This window comes from Myxine glutinosa, chromosome 2 (assembly GCF_964187855.1).
Source record: "Myxine glutinosa chromosome 2, kmMyxGlut1.1, whole genome shotgun sequence".
NCBI lineage: Eukaryota > Metazoa > Chordata > Myxini > Myxiniformes > Myxinidae > Myxine > Myxine glutinosa.
In genome coordinates, this window is record NC_136262.1 from 138,628,009 (window position 1) to 138,646,081 (window position 18,073).

The window sequence follows — 18,073 nt, forward strand, 5'->3', positions numbered from 1 at the left end:
CCCCTTTTTGAAGCAATGTTTTACGGCCGGATGCCCTTCCTGACGCCAACCCTTTTTGCCGCCTTTAACGACAAACAGGGAATTACCAGTGAACTGGTACTCAATTAGCCGACCTTGGAAGGATGACAGGCTGAGTCAACCCCCCTGGCGTTAATTCAGCAATCGACCGGGATTCGAACCCAGGATCCTAGGATCCTAAGCCGGCACCCTAGCCGCTAGCCCAACACCAGGGACTCTAGACTAGGAATATAATCTCAAAAAATTTCATGAGGGGTAACTGTTTGTTACAAGCTGTCACCCATGCTAGGATTGAACCATGACACCTCCTGAGCAATATTAGCCTGGATGACATTTGATATTTTGATTTGGGACCTCACAGTGGGTTATTTTGTGAAAGAGGTCAATCGCAAAATATCTGATTTTCTCGAAAATACAAAAATGTCAATAAAATGACCAATAATTCAGTTACAAACGTATTTTTGGTGTCAAAATGAGCAGAATAACAATACATATTGTACAAATATTGGTTTATGCTATAATATCGGGAAATTTTACAAAGAATGGCAAAAAATACAAAAAAATGCCGAATAATTATTTCGGTTTCACCGTAAACATATAACAAAAATTGCAATAACTTTACAAATAAACATCCCGTGCATATGTTTTAGGTATCAAAATCATTCATTATTATTCCCTCACATAACAGTAACAGACAATTGGTTTACAACTGTGAATAAGACTGATTAATTACAACAAACATAACCCACCCCCCATAAATGTTGTTGCAACAATCGGCTGTACCATGGTTTAACGATCGTTACATTCCCACCTAAGCGTACGATTTGCTTTGCATTTTTCATTACATATTTCTTGTTTATTCATTTTCAAATCGTAATGAATATCTATACAAATATAATATCAATTAAATATACATAATCCGTACATATTTGTACCATAACCACTAACCAGTTTGTGATATAATATATATCTAATGTTGCCAAAAGTTGTTTGTTTTGTTAATCATGTTAAATAATCTTGGCTTATCAAAATGGTGTCGGTTTTAGCTTCTAGATCTAACGTATTTTTCTTTTGAACAGGTGCTGATCAGCAGTGGTGTCATGGAACCAGCAGCACACATACAGCCGAGAAAAAGAAGCGTGGACACTACAACTAATTGGAACATTTGCTTTATATGTCAGAAACAGTCTAACAAACCAACTAGAAAGCTTGGAAGCAACGGACTGGAGAGAGTGCAGCATGCACTGAGTGAGCGCAAAAAACACCAAGACTATGCAAGGTGGGACGCAGTAGAGAGATTGGAAGCTGCAAGTTTTCAATCTGTATCTGGTGACACTGAATTTGTTTATCACAAAGACTGTTATGGCACTTTCACAAGTGCTATGCATCGCAGTAGATTGAATTTTTTTTGGAAACTAAGACCTCCTGTGCAGAGGAGGGTGCTTCGACCAACGCAGGCGACCAAGCCTCTCAGGTACTGCGAAGCAAGGCCAAGGCATTGAACACGGACCTGTGTGTTTTCTGCCAGCAAACGTCCAAAGACAAGACCCGACTTGCAGCATCCCTGTCATTCTCTAAAAAGCTTCTTCTAGCCGCTCAGGCTGACCCTCTCTTGAGCTGCAGATTGGCTTGTGTGAACGACCTCGTAGCTGGAGATGTACGGTACCATCTCAAATGTTATGTCAACTTCACACGAAAAGCTGGCGTTGAGCATGATCCAATGATGCAGCCAAACCCTAGGGAGATTTGTCTGAAAACTGTTGCACATGAGATTTCTATTGGCATCACCAAGGGAGAAATATACAGCCTATTAGATGTGTGGGAACGATACTCTGAATTGATGGCTGAATGTCAGGTTGATGCTGGAAGTTACAAGCAACACAGGACACATTTCAAGTACAAACTACAAGATCTCCTTAAAGGAGAAATCGACTTCGTTCCGCAACTTGACCCACAAAAAGCACAATTGTTGTTCCCCACCGTACCAGCGCGAATTGTTGTACAGGCCTTGAAAGAGACAACAGATACAATAGATGATACAACCTCTGAAGGCTACGAGCATGGTTTGCGTGCAAGTCAATTTGTAGATCAGGATATGGAGCAGGTCTTAGCATTACACCACACAGCTCTACGTATAAGAGCAGATATACGAGACTCGCCCTCTTATAATGACTGTTCCCTTTGTCAACGCAGACAATGCAGCTAAAATTATTCCCGAGAGTCTCTTCATGTTACTCAGTGTACTTCTGACAGGCGAGCCAGGAGAAACAGAAGTTGATGACACAACAAGGATGTTATCTCTCAGTATAGCCCAATATGTTGTACATGCCGTCTCCAAAGGGAAAGCGCTGACACCAAAGCATGTTGGGCTAGGAATGACCCTTCACCAATCAACTCGTTCCAAGGACCTGGTGAACATATTTCACAAGGCCGGACACTGCATCAGTTACAGTCAAGTTCAACGTGTAGATACCACACTAGCGCAGCACGTACTGGAAAACTCAACGAAAAAGGATCAGTTTCCTGTCCCACCAAACCTTGTCGAAGGCCGGTTTCTCCAATTTTCTGCTGATAATATCGATATTATAGAAGAAACCCTCGATGGGAAGGGAACATTCCACGCAACGCAGGTGATTGCTTTCCAGAGAGGGGCGTCACAACACCACAGTGGACAAGCACTGCAAATGGGACAAGCAAGGTCACTCAAGGTACCAGTGGAGCTACAGCAGCTTACGCCTGCACCAGACTGCGGTGCACGTGCCCAGCCACGATTTGACACAGAAGTGAAGACTAATAGCTACACACCAGACCCAGACATGAAAAAGAGAGCAAACATCAAAGACCTTTCGTGGCTTCTTGTCCGACATTACAGCAGTCCAAATCAATCAGTTCCAGCATGGACAGGTTTCAATCAATGCGTCATCAATGATACACAAGAAACAACAACCGTGGGTTACTTACCTATCATCAATGCTCCGGCACATGAGAGGGACACCTTGTGGACAGTTATACTTCATTGCTTATGAATCACACAGGAGCTGAACCCTGGCCAGTCCACTGTATTGACGCTGGATGAACAACTGTATGCGAAGGCAAAGGAACTGCAGTGGGAGAATCATGACACATGTAAAACTCTCTTTCTGTGTCTGGGGGGTTTCCACATAGCCAAGAACTTCATGAGAGCCATTGGGCAACACTATGCAGATTCTGGCCTTCAACAGATATGGTCCGAAAGTTTGGTGTATGGCGAGAACACAGCCCAAAACAACATGATGGCGGAATCATCCAACCGCACGACCAGAGCCCACAAGCTGACAGTGGAGGCACTCTGGCAGATCATGTGGCCACATTTCCTCGCATGGGCACAAGATCAAGGGGTCGGAGAACAAGAACTACAACAACTGTCGGAAGAAGTAGCACAATCTTTGAATGGACTTGGGGATCTTGAACAAACGAGTAACCCATCTGAAGCATTGGGCAAACTGGAGGAAGCAGTGAAGGATGTGCATCTCCTTGAACTCCTGGAGCAGTATGACAAAACCTTATCTCCAACAGGTCTCTATCGGAGACACTACATGAAAATGGTATTGGTCTTGCTGCAGTTCATACGTGCAGAACGAACTGGAGACTGGCAGATGCATAAGTCAGCATTTATGGCTATGCTGCCTTGGTTTGCTCACTACGACCACACAAACTACACACGCTGGGGAGTGATATATGGTGCTGATATAAGTCAACTAGACAGTTCACATCCAGATGTCTACCAACAATTCATGGATGGTGACTTTGTTGTGAAATCAACACGCAAGAGCTTCAACCAAATTAGCACTGATCTTGCACTGGAGCACGTTAACAAAGTCGGGAAAGTCGCTGGTGGTCTGATAGGAATAACTCGAACAGACAGTGCAAGGGACAAATGGTGCCTGACATACAACGAGTGAAGCCGAATTGTTGACAGGTCTCTGTCTCTGATCACTTCAATGTTTGGCATGGCAATCAATGACACAGAGTATGCACCATCTGCATACAAAGATGTCGGTCCAGCAAGAATAAAGAGGGACAGAGAAGATGTTCAAAAGCTACAGGAACAGTTCTCACGATTCCAAATATTTGACAGTGAGAGCAACTTAGGCGACGAGTTGACCTGTCTGATGACAATGGATGTTGCCCCTGAAAACATCAAGGACACTTTACTGACCGCTGAAACTCATGGAGAATCAAAGATCAAAGAATTTGTGGAATCACGGATTTGCAAACAAGACGTCGGCTTTCATGTAAAATTGAAACAGTCACAGAGTCCTACACTGACGACAATGTACACACTAGAAAAGATGAAGGATGCTAGTCAAAAGCGTCAAACCATCAAAGCAGACAGGCTTCTGTTCCAGCGGCTTCTTGTGGCACAGGACTCCGGACGTGATATAGACCTTAAAAGTATTCTGAGTCATGAACTAACACCGGCACCACTCTCATTGGCAGACACGGCAAGAAGCCTACGTCCTACGAATAAAGCTGCGCTTGGGAAGATCTTGGAGGGTGGAGTAACTGTCGAGGTCCTGCCAGTGTCTTCACTTAAGACATGTTTTATCATAGATGGTCAGGCATTGGTACAAGCCATTGGAAAACCAACGGGGGCAAAGTCATTTGGAGATCTGGCTGATGTCTACAATGCATCAGTGTTCAGTCATTTCAATCAGCACTGCTCAAGAGTCGATGTGGTTTTCGATCGATATCGTATGACATCAATCAAGTCTGGGACCCGGGAAAGGAGAGAGGGGCGAGTACGTTCTATCCGGCGCAAGATCGACAGCAGAGAGATTCCACTCCCTGCCAACTGGAAGCAGTTCATGGACTTACCAGAAAACAAGGCAAATCTGACCAACTTTCTCAGCGATCAAATGATGTTGGAGGCAAAAAAGAGCCGACCCACTTGTGAGTCGATCACTACAGGTGGGTTTGAGGAAGAAACCAAAGTAGCATCGTCACTGGGGTCTGATGTTGAACAGCTGCAATCATCTCATGAGGAGGCCGATACACGTATAATAGTGCATGCCAAGGCGGCCTATATAGATGGATACGAATGGATCATAGTCTCGTGCAGGGACACCGACGTATTGGTACTGCTCACACACTTCGCAGGACAATTAAGTGGAGAGCTCTGGATGAGAGCTGGCACAAGGCAGCAACGGCGTTATGTGGCTGTGCACGACATACAGTTGACACCGACCATGCAGCGTAACATCCTGGCGTACCATGCGGTTACAGGATGTGACACAGTCAGTCAACCAAGTGGACACGGGAAAAAGACGACATGGAAGGTATTCCATCAACACGGATGACCAGCATTGCTTAATGACCTCGGATGTGGCACACTGTCAGAATCCACCATACGGAGTGTGGAAGAGTTCTTCTGCCGCATTTACTCACCAGCTTCGGACGAAACTAACATCAACGATGTGCGATACCGCATGTTTCAAAAGGGCACCAAAGACCAAGAAAAGCTTCCGCCAACTCGAAAATGTCGTGAGCAACACATCAAACGCGCACACCACCAGGCTCAGGTGTGGTACCAGGCAGATGTACCAATCCCTGAAATCGAGTCACCCATTGGAAGTGGATGGTACGAGAATGCTACGAGGAGACTACACCCACATGTCAGTGTGGACGATCCCCTGCCAAACGAGTTCACAGACATCGTCTGCTGCAAGTGCAAAAATTGTGCAACTGCCAGATGCTCTTGTAGGGCCAAGAACTTGAAGTGCATAGCTGCGTGTACCTGTAATAACTGAGTGTGTCACAACCCATACAGTGTGGCAATTGAAATGGCCTCTGAGTGACTTAAACACGACATTCTTTTATTTCATTTCATGTACATGTAAACTTGCACATATGCAATTAGCAGCATTTTCAGTCCATGGTTACTTGTTTATATGACATCAATATCATGTTCTTACAAATATTACCGGTCAGCGAATCTTAAGTTTCACTAGGGGGGTGGGTTATGTTTGTTGTAATTAATCAGTCTTATTCACAGTTGTAAACCAATATTGTCTGTTACTGTTATGTGAGGGAATAATAATTAATGATTTTGATACCTAAAACATATGCATGGGATGTTTATTTGTGAAGTTAGTGCAATTTTTGTTATATGTTTACGGTGAAACCGAAATAATTATTCGGCATTTTTTTGTATTTTTTGCCATTCTTTGTAAAATTTCCCGATATTATAGTATAAACCAATATTTTTACAATATGTATTGTTATTCTGCTCATTTTGACACCAAAAATAAGTTTGTAACTGAATTATTGGTCATTTTATTGACATTTTTGTATTTTCGAGAAAATCAGATATTTCGCGATTGAGCTTTTTCACAAAATAACCCACTGTGAGGTCCCAAATCAAAATATCAAGTGTCATCCAGGCTAATATTGCTCAGGAGGTGTCATGGTTCAATCCTAGCATGGGTGCCAGCTTGTAACAAACAGTTACCCCTCATGTGATTTCTGGGCCCCTTTTCAGATAATATTCCTAGTCTACTCCTCCTGCACTGAAATTCCTTGTAAGGGAACTCACAAAATGGTTGAGTGCACATACATGTAAGTTTGCCGAACGTAGCGAAAGATACAATGAGTCAAAATGTTTTGCCCTTTTCAAACACTTTCAGAAGTAAAAACATGTCTTTCTGATGACATCAGGAAACTCACTCCCCAATGGGAAGATGTGTGATCGTCAGGAAACGACAAACGGAAGGACTAATATCTGTGATTAATTTTCACTTTTTTTTTCTTCTGTATACAAGATCGAGGCTCGTGTAAGAGCTAACATTAATCATAAAAAACATAAACGGACACATATAACATTATAAAGGGAGCGGGAGACAAGATGGGGAGAGAGAGGGAAGCACACAAGCACAACATTTGAGAGCAGGGACATCGAGAGATCTGTGGGAGGGAGAGGACTTGGGGGAGGAGGCGTGGGAAGGGGGGGGGGGGGGGAGGGGTGGGAGAAGTATAAAACACAAGGACACTGCAAGGACTTCCAGGAAGGAAGTTGGTATTTCAAAAAAGTGAGTTTGGGGTGAAATTAGCGGGGGTAGAAAAGATCAAGGTTTTGGATGGGAGAAGATAAGAGATGGTGGTGAACAGCTGTTTTAAAAACCTGGAGGGAGGAGTGGGATTGAAGAGAGTGAGGGAGTTTGTTCCAAGAGGAATGAAAGAGTGAAGGTGAGCAGAGAGTCTTGATTTTGGCAGTTTGACCATTTAAGAGGGTTGCTGGCAGATCATGTGCATCCTGCAGGGATATTTGGGGGACAGAGCACAGTTAGAGCTGGGGGAGCAAGGCCGGAGAGGAGTCGGTAGAAGACAGAAAGATCACCAACCTGCCTGCGGTGAGGGAGTGAAAGGCCCTTTGAGTCAGTATTACAGATCCGTCACTTCTGCCTTTGTTGTTATTATATACTTATAGGATTTTTTTTAGCTTCAGGTAATATAGTTGTTAAGATTTTTGTGTGAAATGGAGATGACTTTAGTAAAAGGTAAAAATAAATGTTTGTGGAAGAAAAAGAAAAATGCAGCAAATAACCAGAATGAGGAGGAGGAGGAAGGACTTATCAAAGGAAGAGGGAGGAGGGAGGAGGAGGGAGGAGGCCAGTATCAAACGGACTTAAAGGAACGGGACATGGAGTATCGCTCTTTCACGCTTTCGCTCTTTCACGAGCCTCGATATTGTATACAAAAAAAAAAAAAAAAAAAAAAAAAAAAAACGGATTAAAGGAACGGGACATGGAGTATCAAAGGGACTTAAAGGAACGGGACATGGAGTATCAAAGGGACTTAAAGGAACGGGACATGGAGTATCAAAGGGACTTAAAGGAACGGGACATGGAGTATCAGAGGGAAATTAAACTCAAGGAGCTTGAATTACTGGGAGGACGGATAGAAATCTTATCCGTGCCGAATGGTTTGACAACAAGTCAGAACTCTTGGGATATTAGTAGGCATGTAAGACTGGTTCCACCCTTTAATGAAAAGGAGGTAGGCAAGTTCTTTTTACACTTTGAAAAGGTGGCTACGGTGGAAAACCGTAGGTTTACAAGCCACTCTTCATGTGGAGGGAATTTCTTTTATTATCGGGAACGATTTGGCCGGTGGTCGAGTTTCCAGGTAATCCAATGTTGGTTGAAAAGCCCAGTATGGAAAATAACACAGTACAGTTGGAGCAGGAGATTCCGGATATCTTTCCATCATGTGCAGTGACTCGTGCTATGGATAGGAAGCGTTCGGAAGAGAATGAGAAGGAAGGTGATGTGGATTTGGGTTCCATAGAGATATTGGAGGAAAGGTCTGGGAGACACGGTAGTAAAGGGAGTGACACCAAGGAACCTAATGATAAGGTTTCATCTGAACCAAAGGATAAAATGGAGTGTCCGTAGGAGACATCTGGGAACGAGGCTGCACAAATGGTGCTTGTCCGAAAGAGACTTGTTGAAGACCAACACAGGGATTCTGAACTCCGGAGTTTGATTGGTAAAGCCGTTACAGAGGAAGAGGCTATAAAGGTACCTGATGGTTACTTCATGAAAAGGGAAATACTTATGAGAAAATGGAGACCACTGGAGGTGCCAGCAAATGACGAGTGGAAAGTCCATTACCAAATTGTGGTGCCACAACCGTACTGGAAGGAAATATTGAGTTTGGCACATGAGACACCTTTGGCCGGGCACCTTGGAGTGAACAAGATGTGTGAAAGAAGTCTGGCACATTTTTTCTGGTCAGGATTCGACGTGATATGGTGGAATTCTGTAAATCTTGTCAGCTGGTGGGCAAACCTAATCAAAAAACACCTTCAGCGACTTTAAAACCGATTCCAGCTTTTGAAGAACCATTCAGCCGGGTCATTATTGACTGTGTAGGTCCTTTACCTAAAACTAAGGCTGGACATCAGTATTTGCTGACCATCATGTGTGCTTCCACGAGGTTCCCAGAAGCGGTGCCTCTTAGGAAAATTACTGCGACAGTTATTGCGAAGGCCTTGATTAAATTTTTCACCCTGGTTGGCCTACCTAAGGTCATCCAGTCTGATCAGGGTTCCAACTTCATGTCAAAGCTTTTTCAACAAGTGGTACACCTGTTGGGAGTGAAGCAAGTGAGGTCAAGTACTTCCCATCCCGAGAGCCAAGGGGCCTTGGAAAGGTTTAACCAGACATTAAAGAATGTGATCAGAACGTACTGTTTGAATGTGACAAGGATTGGGACGAGGGAATACCCTTATTGCTGTTTGCTACGAGGGAGTCTGTTCAGGAGTCATTGGGATTCAGTCCTTTTGAACTCGTGTTTGGACACACAGTTTGAAGACCTTTGAAACTGGTGAAGGAACAGTGGCTACAGGAGGAGTCGCAGTCAACTGTGTCAGAGTATGCGACAACTGTTGGGCACAGATTGGCTAAGGCCTGTGAAGTAGCGAGAGGAAACTTGAAAGTAGCACAGGACAAAATGAAAGTGAGACATGACAAGACTTCTCAGATAAGAAATTTCAGTCCTGAGGACCGAGTGCTAGTGTTTCTTCCAGTTCCAGGTCAGCCGCTACCGGCTACGTATTTTGTTCCCGATGCCATCGAAAGGAGGGTCAATGAAACGGATTATGGGGTGAAAACTCCCGCGGCAGCTGTGTCACGTTAACCGACTTAAGAAATATTATGAGAGGAAGCCTGTGGAACAAATGGCTCCTGTCTCACCTGTCGTACCTGTAGCCGGGGTGCAAGAGAATCCAGAGTTTGAGGTCAGTGTGAAGTTCGATAGCATTGATGACCAGGCTTGTCCCAGATTGACGAACACTGAAGTGTTAAGGAACCTCAACCAGAAATTAGGTCATTTGACGAGGGAACAACAGGGACAATTATCCAACCTAATTTCTGAGTTTGCACATTTGTTCACAGATATACCTGGTCGTACCGACCTGGTATATCATGTTATTGATGTGGGGGAGGCCATTCCCGTGAAACAACACCCCTACCGGATGAACCCTGTTAAGATGGATTATCTCCAGGAGGTTCAGTATATGTTGGAGAATGACATCATCGAACCAAGCAGCAGTGAATGGAGCTCACCATGTGTGTTGGTTCCAAAACCCGATGGCAGTTTTCGCTGTTGTCCGGATTTAAAACGGGTTAATGCAGTGACCAAGACCGACTCATATCCCATCCCGAGGATTGATGACTGTATTGATAGAATAGGCCCAGCTAAATTTGTAACTAAATTTGACTTGCTGAAAGGATATTGGCAGATTCCTCTTACTGATAGAGCCAAGGAAATCTCGGCTTTAGTCACACAAATGGGTTGTATCAGTACAAGGTTCTTCCATTTGGGTTGAAAAACAGTCCTGCTACGTTTCAACGACTAATTTAAAAGCTTACTGCAGACCTTGAGGGGGTGGAGGCTTATCTGGATGATGTCATCATCCACAACTTGACAATGGAAGATCATCTTAAACAAATTCATGCATTCCTCAAGAAATAAACTGAGGCAAGGTAGACCGTCAACTTTGCTTAGAGTGAGTTTGTAAAAGCACAGGTGGTGTTCCTAGGCCATGTCGTCGGTCAGGATCAGGTGCAACCAATGACAGCCAAGATAGAAGTCATTGATCCTTAGTTTGATACCAGATTGAAGTTCCCCTTAATGAGTGCAGAGTTTGATGCGGTCAATACCCATCATTAGACATCAGCTATAAAGCTTGTGGTCAATTTTAACTCAAAATTGTGTGTGTAGCTTCAGAGAAGAGAGCACATAATAATTTTTAGGGGAGGGGGAGGGGGGGAGAGTCAAACACCCCCACTCCCTGTAATCCCCCTTAATGAGCGCAGATTTTGATGCAGCCAATAAATCTTCGTTAGGTCTCAGATATGAAGCTTGTGGCCAAGTTTCATCAAAATTTTGTTTGGTTCAAGTGATAACGACTTAAATATTTACTGACTTACCTACGGACACTGCTCGATCGCATAAGCTCACTGGACCAAAGACCAATTATTGAGCTAATAACAATAACAATAATAATAATAATAATAATAATAATAACAATAATAATAATAATAACATCCCATTTATGTTTAGCATATTTATGAACAAGTGCAACAATACACACACAACATGCATTTTAAGGCCATTTTCCCTGCTAGAGCGGGGGTTAGCCTTGCGGTCCCCATGACAATCTTCTCCATTTTGCCCTATTTTCTGCATCTCTCCTTGTTAACCCCCTTGCCCGCATTTCTTCTTCCACCATCTTTAGCCAAGTCTTTCTCGGTCTTCCCCGTCCTCTACTTCCTTCTACATTCATTTCCATCACTCTTCTCAACCAGTCACTTTCATCCTTCCTCAACACATGACCAAACCATCTCAACCTGTTCCTCTTCACAGCATCAATCACAGGCTCTATTCCCATCATCTTTCACAATTCATCATTTGTCTTCCTCTCTCTCAACGATGCTCCGCACATCCACCGAACCATTCGCATTTCCACCCTTTCCAGCCTTCGTTGCTGCTCTACGTTCATTACCCATGTCTCGCTCCCATAAATCATAACACTTCTCACACATGCAGCATACACCTTTCCCTTCAGCTTCAACGACACTCCCCTCCTCATCAGCACGCCATTCAGTTCCCGAAACTTCTTCCATGCACATCTCACTCTTGCAACCGTTGCCGAGTCTGATCCACCTTCTCCATTCAGCATGTCTCCGAGGTAGCAAAATCTTTTCACACCTTCCAGCTTCACGCCGTCTCCAAGATCCAACTCAACATTTCCTCCTTCTGCAGCTCCCTCTGTGCACACCTTACATTTGAATGTAGCTGCCACACTGGTTAATGACCCTCTCAGACCACTACATTTTTCATGAACCCACTCAGTACATTGAATGGAGTTCACTCCGACACCCTTCCTGCACACAGCACAGGGCCACATTTATGAACAAGTGCATTTCAAAATAATTTGTTTTTTCCCTTCTGTTTTTGTTGGGGTCCAGGTGGATGATCCATCTATCAAAACTGGTGTAACTATTGCATTGAACATCTTCATTCTTCCTTTTCTGATATGTCACTCCTTTTCCATAAAAGTGACTTTAGAGTGTTATCGGCTGTTGCAGCTTCTGCCTTTCTTGTCGTTGTCTTTTGTTATTTTCCCATCAGATATTACAATTGACCCAAGATATTTAAACTCATTTACTTGTTATGAATTATGCATTATGCATTCTTATGCGTATGCCAGGCATTTGTTCTTGTCCGTTAACATTATTTCACCATTTTGTTTGCTAATAATTAAACTAAAAGATTGGGTTATTTCTTCCTTCTTTAAAACTAACACAGTAAAGAAACAATCCCATATAACTGGAGGGGTGCTTTGCGCTTCCCTTGACACAGATAAACAATCCCATATAACTGGAGGGTGCTTTGCACTTCCCTTGATACAGAGAAACTATCCCATATAACTGGAGGGGTGCTTTGCACTTCCCTTGATACAGAGAAACAATCCCATAAAACGGGAGGGGTGCTTTGCGCTTCCCTTGACACAGAGAAACAATCCCATATAACGGGAGGGTGCTTTGCACTTCCCTTGATACAGAGAAACAATCCCATATAACGGGAGGGTGCTATGTGCTTCCCTTGATACAGATAAACAATCCCATATAACTGGAGGGGTGCTTTGCACTTCCGTTGATACATAGAAACTATCACATATAACTGGAGGGGTGCTTTGCGCTTCCCTTGATACAGAGAAACAATCCCATAAAACGGGAGGGGTGCTTTGCGCTTCCCTTGATACAGAGAAACTATCCCATATAACTGGAGGGGTGCTTTGCACTTCCCTTGATACAGAGAAACAATCCCATAAAACGGGAGGGGTGATTTGCGCTTCCCTTGACACAGAGAAACAATCCCATATAACGGGAGGGTGCTTTGCACTTCCCTTGATACAGATAAACAATCCCATATAACTGGAGGGTGCTTTGCACTTCCCTTGAAACAGTGAAACAATCCCATATAACTGGAGGAGCGGTTTGCGCTTCCCTTGATACAGATAAACAATCCCATATAACAGGAGGGTGCTTTGCACTTCCCTTGATACAGAGAAGCAATCCCATATAACTGGAGGGGCACTTTGCACTTCCTTTGATACAGAGAAACGATCCCATATAACTGGAGGGACGCTTTGCACTTCCCTTGATACAGATAAACTATCCCATTTAACGGGAGTGTGCTTTGCACTTCCCTTGATACAGAGAAGCAATCCCATATAACGGGAGGGTGCTTTGCACTTCCCTTGATACAGAGAAGGTATCCCATATAACGGGAGGGTGCTTTGCACTTCCCTTGATACAGAGAGACTATCCCATATAACGGGAGGGTGCTTTGCACTTCCCTTGATACAGAGAAGCAATCCCATTTAACGGGAGGGTGCTTTGCACTTCCCTTGACACAGAGAAACAATCCCATATAACGGGAGGGTGCTTTGCACTGCCCTTGATACAGAGAAGCAATCCCATATAACGGGAGGGTGCTTTGCACTTCCCTTGATACAGAGAAGCAATCCCATATAACGGGAGGGTGCTTTGCACTTCCCTTGATACAGAGAAACGATCCCATATAACTGGATGGGGCGCTTTGCACTTCCCTTGATACAGAGAAGGTATCCCATATAACGGGAGGGTGCTTTGCACTTCCCTTGATACAGAGAGACTATCCCATATAACGGGAGGGTGCTTTGCACTTCCCTTGATACAGAGAAGCAATCCCATTTAACGGGAGGGTGCTTTGCACTTCCCTTGACACAGAGAAACAATCCCATATAACGGGAGGGTGCTTTGCACTGCCCTTGATACAGAGAAGCAATCCCATATAACGGGAGGGTGCTTTGCACTTCCCTTGATACAGAGAAGCAATCCCATATAACGGGAGGGTGCTTTGCACTTCCCTTGATACAGAGAAACGATCCCATATAACTGGATGGGGCGCTTTGCACTTCCCTTGATACAGAGAAACGATCCCATATAACTGGAGGGGTGCTTTGCACTTCCCTCGATACCTTACTACTGTCTTTGTGGCGAAGCACTCCCCGCGCAGCCCCTCATAGATTGCCACTCCATACCCCTTCATACAACTTCACCAGTACAACTTCAACAGTACTGTCATATTGAAAAACAATGTCATATTATTTTGATATTCTCCACAGACCCTCTCACTAAAACTGAGTCATGCGTTTTTTCAAGATCTATAAAAAAAAACAATGAACAAGGACTTTGCCTACTCTCACTTATTTTATTTTTTTTGCAAAATCTGTGTAAGAGCACAAATATTGTCAATAGTAGATCTTCCTTTTCTAAAACCATCTCGCTGTTCTCTCCTTTTATTCATGGATAATGCTGCGACATTGTCAGCTTGATCCTGTCACAAAATACCCAAGATTACTTTTGCTTGGAACAGAGAGCAAGCTAACTCCACAATATGTTTTGCATTGTCTACTCGACTTGCTTTGTTCTTATACGAGGTCAATAAGTAATCTTAAAATGGCGATATAAATTTAAGAATGTAATGTGTGTAGTTGTAGACGACATATGTTATATCTATGGGTAAGAGTCATGTTTTGCCTGTTTTAGATCTGGCAACATTGAGCATATGATGTCATCTTTCAATACGATCTGGCACCCAACTCTGCTCACCAAACTCTCCTCCTATGGTATCCATGGAAATCTCCACACATGGCTTGCGGACTTCCTCTCTCGTCGTAGTCAACGTGTGGCCCTGAATGGATTTCTCTCATCTCCTCTTCCTGTTCAGGCTGGAGTTCCCCAAGGCAGTGTTCTGGGCCCTGTGCTTTTTCTGGTCTTCATCAATGATCTATCGGACTCTCTTGAAAATCCTCTCTATCTCTTTGCTGATGACTCCACTCTCTGCCACTCCATACCTCATCCCTCAGATCGGCAGTCTGCAGCCTCCTCACTCTCTGCAGACCTGGACAAAATCACAGACTGGGCAAACAAGTGGAACATGTATTTCAATCCTGACAAATCTCACCCTCTTCCTATGTCTGTCCGAAAAGACCGACTGGACAACCCTCCCATACACTTTCTGACTAATCCTCTCCAAGATGTTCTGTCACTCAAGCTTTTGGGTCTCACTATCTGCCATGATCTTTTCTGGAAAAACCACATTTCAAATCTGGCCTCCAAAGCCAGTCGCCGATGGGGCATCCTCCGTCATGCGAAGTCCTTCCTTGGCACACCTGAGCTCCTCACCACATACAAAACTTTCATCCACAGCTCAATGGAATACTGTTCCCCCTCTGGGCTGGTGCTCCTGCCTCACATCTAGCTCGCCTTCATGCTGTTGAAACCAAAGCTTTCCGAATCATTGGAATCTCCCGCGATGAAGCTAACTCCGAGGGCCTTTCACTCACCCACCACAGGCAGGTTGGTGGTGTTTCTGTCTTCTACCGACTCCTCTCCGGCCTAGCTCCCACAGCTCTGTCCGTTCTCTGTCCCCCAAATATTCCTACAGGATGCACAAGATCTGCCTGCAACCCTCTTATGGTTAAACTGCCAAAATCAAGACTCTCTGCTCACTTTCACCCTTTCATTCCTCTTTTCTCCTGCCTCTGGAACAAACTCCCCCATTCCCTTCAATCCCACTCCTCCCTCCAGGTCTTTAAAACAGCTGTTTACCACCATCTCTTATCTTCCCCCATCCAAAACCTTGATCTTTTCTACCCCCATTAATTCACCCCAGATCCACTTTTTTGAAATACCGACTTCTTTCCTGGAAGTCCTAGCAGTCCATGTGTTTTTTTTACCTCTCCCACCCCCTCCCCTTTCCCATGCTTCCTTTCCCCCAAGCCCTCTCCTGCCCACAGATCTCCCGATGTCCCTGTTCTCTACTGCTGTACTTGTGTGTTCCCTCTCTCTCCCCATCTTGTCTCCCGCTACCTTTATCATATGTTTTGTGTGTCAGTTTGTTTTTATGTGATTAATGTTAACTCTTACACGAGCATCAATCTTGTACACAAAATAATAAAAAGTAGAGCAGTTCCAAAATAGCGGCTCCATTAGAAGCATGCACCAGAGAGGAGCAACGTTCTGTCATCCGTTTCTTGGGAAGTGAGGGTGTGAATCCCAGTGAAATGTTGTGTTTATGTGCTTCCCCTTCTCTCCCCATCTTGTCTACCGCTCCCCTTTTTATACACTTTGTTTGTTTGTCTGTTCGATTTGTTTGTGTGATAAATGTTAGCTCTTTCACGAGCCTCGATTACGTATACAAAAAAAAAAAAAATCCATCGCACAATGAAGATGCAATATGGTGACGCATGTTTATCGCTGCAGCAGGTGTATGACTGGGACAGTAAGTTTAAAAGTGGAGTGTCCAGTGTGGCAGACGCTGCACGCTCGGGCCGGCCTCACACATCCTACACACCAGAAATGGTTGCAGGAGTTGAGAGCGTGCTAAGGGAAAACCGTCGCATTACGCTGGATGAAGTGGTCTCCGAATTGAACATTAGCCATGATTCAGCACACCATATCATTCACAACATGCTGGGGTTCCGCAAAGTGTCTGCAAGGTGAGCACCTAGACAACTCACACACAAACTGAAAGAACGGCGAGTGAACGCATGTGAAGAACTTCTGCAACGTTACGAAACAGAAGTAGACGCTTTCTTACAGAGCATAGTAACTGGGGATGAAAGCTGGGTCCACGACTTTCAGCCAGAAACGAAGAGGGCAAGCAAAGAGTGGTGCCATTCAACTTCACCAAAACCCCAAAAATTCCGCACACAGCCGTCCGCTGGAAAAGTGATGCTGACGGCTTTCTGGGATAGCCGAGGCCCACTTGTAGAGCATTACACGCCAAGAGGGACCACAGTCACCAGTGCATCATACTGTGACCTCCTTCAAATCATCTGAAACCAGCAATCAGATCAAAACGTCATGGACTACTCACTAACAGTGTTTTGCTGCAGCATGACAATGCTCAGTCCCATACTGCCTGTGCTACAGCTGTAACAATCGAGGACCTGCATTTTGAGTGTCTTCCTCACCCCCCCTACTTGTCAGACCTCACTCCTTCAGATTACCACATCTTTGGGCCACTTAAAGAGGCGCTTGGTGGAACCACTTTCCGATCCGACAAAGAGGTCCAAGAGCTGGTGCACGAATGGCTACACAAGCAGCTCAAAGATTTTTTTTTTTTGAGGAATCCAGGCCTTAGTAAAGCGCTGGAAAAAATTCATTGAACGCAATAGAGATTATGTTGAAAAATAACAGTTGGTACACACATGCATACAATAAACAAGTTGTGAAAAATATTTTAAGGTTACTTATTGACTGCCCCTCATATATTGACAAATTTGGCATTTAGTAAGAGAAAACTTTGTTATGAACAGGGAAGAAAATCTCAGTGTGCTTCAAAAGGGACTCAAAGGGTAATCAGTACTTACTTCGCTTTATTGCAGCCTTCAGAGCAGACAGCGGCCCACGGCTGTCAAGAATATTGGGGATGGGGGACGGGTAAGAAAGAGAAAAATGCAAAGATAAATCCTGTCAAAAATTGATTTTTAAAAATAAATGCATCTCTGACTCAAGCATGTGTTTACTGCAGTTATATACACTGAGAAACAGTAAGGGATACTTTCACCATCAAGTGCCAATTCATTGAATCATTATTGCAGTTGTAAAAGGCAACACAGCGGTCACAGTACAGACTTTCAGTGCTCAATGTACTATTATGTCGGGGGGTAAAGGAATATCGGGAGCCAGGTAGATCTGTATCGGTAGGTACTCGACTGTCGTGATAGGGCATCTACCTGTACTAAGTTCTATGTTTAGCCCGATTTGTCGGTATAAGCTGTATTGGTGTCCCCACCACGAGGGGGCGGGACGTGCTAAATAGTGCAGGGATTATGGGTAAAATTCCCTCGTTCGTCGTTTCCCTCTGTCGCCGATCCAGTGTCCATTATGGCAACGCACTCATTTAAACACTTAGATAGGTCCTTAGTGCACACATTAAATAATTCCCCTCC

At 44.2% G+C, this 18,073-nt stretch overlaps 1 protein-coding gene across 8 annotated transcripts in view; it reads right to left on the reverse strand.

Annotated features, from left to right (window-relative positions):
* The window catches only part of LOC137421229 (uncharacterized), a 176,086-nt gene that overhangs the window by 113,031 nt on the left and 44,982 nt on the right, over positions 1 to 18,073 (reverse strand). For all 8 annotated transcript variants that reach the window (XM_078771737.1, XM_068107072.2, XM_068107069.2 and 5 more), the window contains one exon: positions 17,492 to 17,532. In XM_078771737.1, the coding sequence (XP_078627863.1) occupies positions 17,492 to 17,532 (41 nt within the window). The remainder of the gene's footprint in view (positions 1 to 17,491; positions 17,533 to 18,073) is intronic.